Source organism: Austrofundulus limnaeus, unplaced genomic scaffold (assembly GCF_001266775.1).
Source record: "Austrofundulus limnaeus strain Quisiro unplaced genomic scaffold, Austrofundulus_limnaeus-1.0 Scaffold476, whole genome shotgun sequence".
NCBI classification, from domain to species: Eukaryota; Metazoa; Chordata; class Actinopteri; order Cyprinodontiformes; family Rivulidae; genus Austrofundulus; species Austrofundulus limnaeus.
In genome coordinates this window covers 236614-245234 of record NW_013952878.1, presented here as the reverse complement: position 1 = coordinate 245234, position 8621 = coordinate 236614, and the positions used below count along the sequence as shown (strand labels likewise).

The following is an 8621-nucleotide window of genomic DNA, read 5'->3' as shown; positions in this document are numbered from 1 at the left end:
GAAATTTTGTTATTGACCAAATACTTACAGTATTTTCCACCATTATTTGCAAAAAATTCTTTAAAAGTCAGACAAAATGATTTTCTCAAATTTTTTTTCACATTTTGTCTCTCATAGTTGAGTTCTACCTATGATGTCAATTACAGGCCTCTCATCTTTTTAAGTGGGAGAAACTTGCACAATTGGTAACTGACTAAATACTTATTTTCCCCACTGTATTTAATGTTGGAACAATCAACCAACACCTGGTAAATTAGAAACGTCTGTCAGTCACATGTTCCAATAGTTTTGCTCACTTGTAAAATGGGTGTGTTCAAACACAGGGCGGTATGTTCCGAGTTGTTTAACGTGTAGAACTCTTGTCTCATGCTCATCTTTTGATCCTAAACCCAAATGTCTTCAATGAACAACAAAAAAAGGTCACTTGCTATTCCCATGCCTTTGGAGGGGACTGTACAAGCATTAGAAACAACCAGGCTGGATATGTATGGAATTTCAAAATTGAAAAATATGCATGAGCACTGGAGGTAATTATATGTGAATGAATAAGAGAGTCAGTTTTGTTCTTTAATGCAGCTCTTGCTTTATCATCTTTTTTTCATGTCAGCCTTTTTGTAAGGCTTTATGTGAAATGCCTTCTGTTCTGCATGACTTTCTGTAGCAAGTATTCCTGTATTATTTTATTTTATTTTATTTTGTTTCCTTTAACTGAGCCATTCTTTAGCTTTGGTCGAGCAGGTGTGGAGTGTTACTGTCAGCATGAGAGCGGTGCTGCTGTCATCCAGCTTCAGTTTCTTGTCAACGAGGTGAGTTCTTTCCTCATCCTTCTTTACTCATAGTGTGTCCTCTCCTTGTCGCTGCTCCCTGTGTCAGTTCTGGGCAGCAGGTATTGTAAACATCAGTGTATATTTGATATTACTGATTCTTAAACTGTTCTTAATGTAGCTGATTTTATATTTCATGTATTGCCTAGAAAAATGAGCAGCAACTATCTAAGCCAAGTGACATTTTTTGACTGTTAATGACTCTTCTGTTCCTCTCCATCTCCATAGGGGGCGCTGGTGAGTGCCTTAGCTGATGACAGCATCCACCTGTGGAACCTGAGGCAAAAAATCCCTGCTATCCTGCACTCTCTCAAGTTTAACCGGGAGAGGTAAGTGTTTAAGTTTGTCTATATGTATCTGCCTCTGCTGACCACATTCTTCATTGTGTTTTAGTTTAATGACATTATGATGCTTTAAAGGATTGTAAGTAAGAGATCCTGCTCTGATACCAAAGCTTCTTTTAAAATGTTTCTCAATGTTTCATCCAACAGGTGAAACTCAATCTGAAAGAAGCTTTATCTCCCAACTTCCCCAGTTTTCAGTTATTTAGACTATTTTATTTAATTAAATTTTTTTAGCTAATTCATTTTCAGATTGTTCTCATCTCTTATCATGAAAGTGAATAGCAGATAATTTGTGACTTTTTAAAATATGAAACAAATGCAGCCCATAAATAGTAGTATTTATAGTTGAACCAAAAGTTCCCAGAGCTTGGTTCCCTAGCTGGATGATGTTAAAGTGTCGGTATTTCTATGTGGAGTCTCAGTCACTGATCTGTGACGATTAGGGACTAGCTGACTCTTTTTTTTTGCTCACCAGTGTGGACATTTATTTTCTGTTGTAAGGGGCGTTTTCATTTGTATGTTGGAATTCAATGGTACTCTGAATTACAGAAACTAAAGACACAAAATCCCTTCAAGCCAGAGTTCGGTGCCTTCTGGTCATCTCTTTGTGACCTGGGGGTGAAAGACCTTCCCTATACTCCTTTGTGTTACCATTCAACGTAAAAACAGAGCCGTAATGCTTGATGTGACAAGTTTGGAAATGTGATGTAATTTCATATGGTCTGTGTGACCAGTGGGACATGGGATTTAAAGCATAAACAACAACAAACAAATTAAGTACAGCGGAGAAGAACGATGATCCAACTTTAAAAAAAGTTTAAGCAAATGATCAACTCAGTTTGAGTTAATTTGTCATGTTTTAAAAATGATGACACATTTTTTGTGTATTGTTTCGGGTTAGCACAGCAGAGTTCTTTTTCTAACTTAATTTGGTGTTTCACTATGGGAAATGCTTCTGTCTGTCTAAAACAGCCAGGTGAGCTATGCTCAGGGCTTTGCCCCCATCACAATACCATGGTCAACTGACCACTCCAAACTCATTCTCCCTTTCTTCCTGTGGGAAACTACAACAAACTCCCTCAGCGCATTCAGGCTACCTAGGTTAGCTGCTAAACAGTTTCCAGGCATCTAGTATAGGAATACACGGCCGAACACGGTTCCCCGAGTACGTGGCCGCACACGGTTCCCCGAGTACGTGGCCGCACACGGTTCCTCGAGTACGTGGCCGAACACGGTTCCCCGAGCACGTGGCCGAACACGGTTCCCCGAGCACGTGGCCGAACACGGTTCCCCGAGCACATGGCCGAACACGGTTCCCCGAGCACGTGGCCGAACACGGTTCCCCGAGCACGTGGCCAAGCACGGTTCCCCGAGCACGTGGCCAAGCACGGTTCCCCGAGCACGTGGCCAAGCACGGTTCCCCGAGCACGTGGCCAAGCACGGTTCCCCGAGCACGGTTCCCCGAGCACGTGGCCAAGCACGGTTCCCCGAGCACGTGGCCAAGCACGGTTCCCCGAGCACGTGGCCAAGCACGGTTCCCCGAGCACGTGGCCGCACACAGTTCCCCGAGCACGTGGCCGCACACGGTTCCCCGAGCACGTGGCGGAACACAGTTCCCCGAGCACGTGGCGGAACACAGTTCCCCGAGCACGTGGCGGAACACAGTTCCCCGAGCACGTGGCGGAATCACAGTTCCCCGAGCACGTGGCCGAACACGGCTCCCTGCGACAGTTTGATTTCATGCAGAGTAAGTTTGTTAGAAGTATTTCTTTCATAGTCAGGAACAGTGACCACGTTAAGGCAAGCTGGTCTTTAGTTTTTAGTAACTGAATGGCTGCAGTTGTAGGCTAACGTGTCAAGGCGGGCTAGCATTCCCTCGGTGTAGTATTAGTTTGCTTGGTTTTAACCCCACTGCTAGCACTACTGATGGACAGCTAACGTGTCATGATGAGCTATATCTCTGTCTATCATTATGGCTATGGCACCTGCCCCCACCAAATGGTCGGAACCTAATGCCAAGGAGGTTATATCCCGCCCGTGCGCCGCATCATACGGAGCCTCCATCTCTGGTAGAGACACTCACTCTGTTTGCATAGCATGCATGGACCACAAACACACGTAAGCATCACTGGCGAACTCACAGGTGTGTCCGCACTGCTCTAACATGCCATGAAACATCTTAAAGAAGCTAAGCCTAATAGTAACGAACAGACAAGACTCGTACCTGTCTGCAACTGTGGCAACGGATGACTTCCATCAACCACAAGCCACCACGAGCTGGTTGGACACGATGGAGAAGTCTATGGCCCTGCCGCAGCTTTTCAAAGGGCTGGTGGATGGCGGGGATCTCAAAACAGGTCAGCGTGGCTAGGCCTGTCACGATAACAAATTTTGCTGGGCGATTAATTGTCTCAAAATTTATTGCGATAAACGATAATATTGCCTGGTGACCGTTTTACAACTAATAATTATAAAAGCATAATATGTAAGTGTAATAAATCAATAAACTTTCATTTTTAAAAGAATGTTTAACAAAGWGGACTCTCAGTCTCTAACAAAAAATGCACTTGAATAAAAAAAAAATAAAACAAAGAACAACAAAATGTAAATTAAACACCACACACAACTAAGACAGTAAATAAACAATGTTAAAGAGCAGCATGTCTTTAGAGATGAAGCAAACTACACAGCCTGGTGAGGACCCACTGTTTCTTATGGGGACATAAGCCCAGTTCACATCCCATGTAAAGTGTAGGCTAGGTTTAGGGTCAAATGGTAATAGAAAATACTGGTTAATGTATGAAAGTCAATGCAAAGTCCCCATGAGGATAGAAGAACAAACGTGTCTGTGTGTGTGTGTGAGGAGGGGGAACGTGTCTGTGTGTGTGTGTGAGGAGGGGGAACGTGTCTGTGTGTGTGTGTGAGGAGGGGGAACGTGTCTGTGTGTGTGTGTGAGGAGGGGACAGTCAGAGCGCTGCAGGGAGGAAATCAGACAGTTCAGAGTTTTCCTCATGAGTTGTTGGGACAGCTACAGGTTTTTTGGGTGTTTAGTTAAAACAAAGATGGTGCGTTTATGTTTCCTATTATTTTTGGGAGCTACAGGTAAAGTCTTGACGAGTTTGTCGCGGGTCTGGGGGAGTTTCAGCCCCCACCCCTTCTCCTCCTCCTCCTCTCTGTCTCTCTCTCTCTCTTTCCCCCTCTCTCTCTGTCTCTCTGTCTCACTCCGTCTCTCTCTCCCTCCCTCCCTCTGCAGCGAAATCTAGGCTCTAGGGCTCCCGACACTTCAGCAGCCGCGTTCTGCTTTGAAGCGTTTCTTTAGGAACGAGCTCTCACGCTAAAGCGAGAGTTGACTCCTCCCACACTAAGAAAACAGGAGGGGAGGGGTCAGCTGAGCTCCTGTGCAGCGGAGCACAGAGAGGGAGAGAGAAGAAGTAAACAAACAAGCAGGAAAATGAAACTTATCGCCGTCTTTTTTTTACCGACCTCAAAAAAAGTTATCGTGCAATTAATTGATTTATTGTCTATCGCGACAGGCCTAAGCGTGGCTTCTCTTGTGGACCTGAATGATGGCTGCAGACAGTCTGCTTCAAAAACTGGGCATCCCATGGCCTGCAACTTGTTTTGAAGAGGGGACAGAATGGGATCTGTATGATAAGAGGCTCCCACCAGCTTCTATGCCAGCTAAGCAGCTTTTACAGGGAATGGATGAGCTGGGGCTGACCAAACCCCCAGCTGTGGAGTCCTCTGTGGCATACCACCTCCACCCAAACCGCAGATTTCTGTCAGCATCCACTAACATTTCTCTTCCATCTAAATTAGACTGCTTCACCGCGTTGACTTATCAGTGAATGTACACATATGCAGGGCAAGCTCTTAAGATCTTTAATATAAGATGGACCAACCCTTCTTGCATGGACACAGAAAGAAACCATCCTAGAATGAGTTGGTTGGTTGGTCTTATATTGGGGCGGCACCCAGAGCATGGCTCAACCTGTCTCAGATAGCTGCAATGTCATTGGAGCGTCCATAAATGGTCCCGCAGGAGCATTTGCCACAGTGAAACACCTCACTCTGTTATCAAAGAACCAGGGTAGTATTTAGTAACCTAAATTTCTGAGATGTTTGCTTCATTTCTGAAAGCTCACGTCTCTGCACTTTCACAGAACTGTTCTGTGAAGAAGCCTTAAATTTGTTCCACAAGTTAAACAAGTTCAAAATTCAACATTGTGGGTCTGTTTGGGTCAGTGCATCTTTTTGTCATTGAATTTTCATTTAAGGAACGGGTATTAAAATACAAGAAACGAGTGGTTATTTGATTTTATTTTAAAATATAGAAATTAAAATTAAAATAAAAAGGGTTTCTCATTATTTGTGTCAAAAAGAGATGAACAAAACTTTTTAAATGACTTGATTTTCATTTTCTGTTTCAGACAGCAAAAAATAAATCCAATGTCCAAAAGATACACTGACCCTGTTTGACATACCTGTTCACACTCTGAGACTTTTTGGAGACTCTTTTATGAATGCTGTTTGTCTCTAATGGTCACAGATCAGTGAGTTGTTACTTTTAACTACAAACTTTTAATAATGGCAATGAAAAAAAGTGCCAACACTAGAAATGTGTACGATCACAAGTCTAACCCCAAAAAGACTGAAATATTCCTGGAAGCTTTACTTCTCTGCCTCATTTTCTGGGGTAAAACTTCTCTCCTAGAACTAGTTTTTAGGACTTAGTTACTGTAGCTAAAAATAGTTCTGTTTCTGTAAAAAGTTTCTGTTCCTGGCAGTTTTGAAAACAATTTGCTCTTATTTTTTTAAGGTGAAAAACATTTTTTATTGCATTAGATGCAAGTAGAAATATCAAAGCTGTGTGGACAGTATTTTAAAACAGCATTATAAGTATTAGTACTAAATGAACTTTCTTCTCAGTCAAGAGAAGCCAGCAGTATTTATTGTGCTGTTCCTCCCAACAGAGTTATAAATAGTCCGGCTTCATTAGTGTGACACAGCACAAGGCCTTTGTAATTAAATCCCAGTCATTCAATGCTGCTTCCAGTTGGACCATCACAGTTAGGGGCAAGCAGGAGTCCTCTGATGGAACTAAGTCAGGGGATAATGAAAAGCCTGGTGGTGATGCTTTCTGATCTCTTGCAGAATCACATACTGTCACCTGCCCTTCCAGAGCAAATGGCTGTACATCGGCTCAGAACGAGGAAACATCCACATTGTCAACGTGGAGTCCTTCACTCTCTCAGGCTATGTCATTATGTGGAACAAAGCCATCGAACTGTGAGTTCACAACTTTCTGCTCTGTCCCTCTTCTGTCAATACATATATCCTATGTGTGTTTGTGCAGTTGACATTCAAATGTGAAATTGTGAAAATGCGAAGGAATGAGAATGGCATTGTGTGTGTTGATAACTCTGTAGCTCTGATCAGAGAGGAGGTGATGACTGGGCCATGCTTCTCTAACAGGAAGTGCTCACTTCATAACCCTCATGACTTGTCTTGTGTGTCACCAACTTCATGTAAACATTCAATTCTAAGGTCACAAGGAACATTTATGACCCATGCTTAACATCCATTAATGTTGGACCAGGTTTCCAATAGGCATGGGCTGGTTTTCAGTGTCAAGGTATACCACAAAGTCACAATTTTTTAGTCATCCCTACAGTTTAAATACTGTTTTAGCTGCTTATTGCTGTAATAAATCATTCAACAAAAAGAGAAATACAAAAAAAAATCTTGTGTTGCAGTCAAATCAGATTTCTACAAAGTAATGTCCTGATGCATCTCAGTAATCCAGGTAGAAAAATCCCCCCAAAAGCCTAAGTACCATATTTTTCAGACTATAAGCCGCGACTTTTTGCCTGAACTTCGAACCATGCGGCTTATAGTCCGGTGTGGTTTATACATGGATTTTTTTCTTCAGCCACCAGGGGGCTCTTATGCTCCATTTGCTTCAACCACTCGCTTCAAAAAAGAAGAAAAAAAAAAGAAAAAAGCGATCCTTCCTGAGCCGACTGTTGACCAGGAAGCAGCGATTTAAAGATAGTCAATGGCCAAAAACTCAAAATGGGATAAAACAGACATTTTTCACAGTKGAATCTGACTGATAAAAACTTTGGAGCTTAATCCAGGACCAGTTTGTGGATAAACGTCGAGTGAAGAGCTGCTGACCTTTTTTTCGGCATTGCACTCCCCGGGGGGGGGGGGGGTGGGGGGTGCGGCTTATATGTTGATGTTCGCGCATTTTTTTTTAAAAAAATGGCGGGTGCGGCTTATAGTCCGAAAAATACGGTAGGTCCTCTGGATAGGTTCTTTAGTGAAATGTTTTGTCTCTCCTCCAAGAGATTTTTTTCAGTCTGAGGAGTTTTAGGTAAACTCGGCTTTACAAGCAAAATAATGCGAAATAAAACTAGACAATGTATATTAAATTATGATGTAAATACTCACCATTTTTAAAGTGACTGTCCTAATTTAAGTTAGAGAAAATATTATTGAAAAGTACAAATCAGGATTAATACAAAATCATTTTTAAGGTCCTAAACATCCCAGGAGTTTTTTCCATCCAGAAACATGCGGAGAATGTGTGAATCTACAGTCTCTCATAGAGCTGGGTGGTATCCCGGCTCGTACCTAAAACCGTTTTTTTTTTTTTTAGTTTAGTTTAGTTTTTTTGTCATGATATGAATTTTCCAAATACTGGCATTCAATAGCCTGGATACATTTGGAACATTATGTTATGTCATGCCCGCTACTAATTGTTTCATGGGGGACGCTTTTCTGTGCAGCACCACTGAACGTGCATGCAGGAACTAGCAGCACAGAGAGCAAGCTAGTCATTGTGAGAGCAGCTTTTTCAAAAACTTGTGGTGGGTGGTAATTTTGTTGCTTTCAATGGCCGACAAAAAAACACAACTTGCATTTTTGCCAATACTGAATGTAGAATACATCTCTTTAGTGATGTGTAAAGGTAGACTTCATGACAAAGTAAATTTGCCTGATAATGATCTTTGCTCAACCCTCTTCATTGTCAAATGAACCTGCTTCCTCTCACTTTTGTGATGTAAGCCCAGAATGCACAACTAATGTCTACAACCAGGGAAGGAAGCAAAGACAGAAGGGAAAATGCAACACAGACAAATAAAAAGAAAAAAGTCAAATGGTTTCTATGTTGCAGAAAGATTTTAACATCAGCTGTGATGGGGGAAAAACAGCCAAATTTTGCTCGTACTGCCCAGCACTAGTCTCTCACATCAGACTAATTAAGAGCCTGAGCAACAGATGTTGTAAAGGGATTGGATATATTTAATTTATGCAGTCACTTATTTAATTTGCATTATTTTGCCTTTTTTTAACTTAAAAAATGTTGATTTATAGTAGCAATAAAAAAGTAACCTTTAAGTGGATGAATGTATTGTCGGTGTTAGAACAGAGAGCCCCCCTACAC

At 42.0% G+C, this 8621-nt stretch overlaps 1 protein-coding gene across 8 annotated transcripts in view; it reads left to right on the top strand.

Moving 5' to 3' along the window:
• The window catches only part of LOC106529922 (syntaxin-binding protein 5), a 108537-nt gene that overhangs the window by 24839 nt on the left and 75077 nt on the right, over positions 1-8621 (top strand). For all 8 annotated transcript variants that reach the window (XM_014025449.1, XM_014025443.1, XM_014025441.1 and 5 more), the window contains 3 exons: positions 725-806; positions 1053-1153; positions 6323-6457. In XM_014025449.1, coding sequence (XP_013880903.1) covers positions 725-806; positions 1053-1153; positions 6323-6457 — 318 coding nt within the window. The remainder of the gene's footprint in view (positions 1-724; positions 807-1052; positions 1154-6322; positions 6458-8621) is intronic.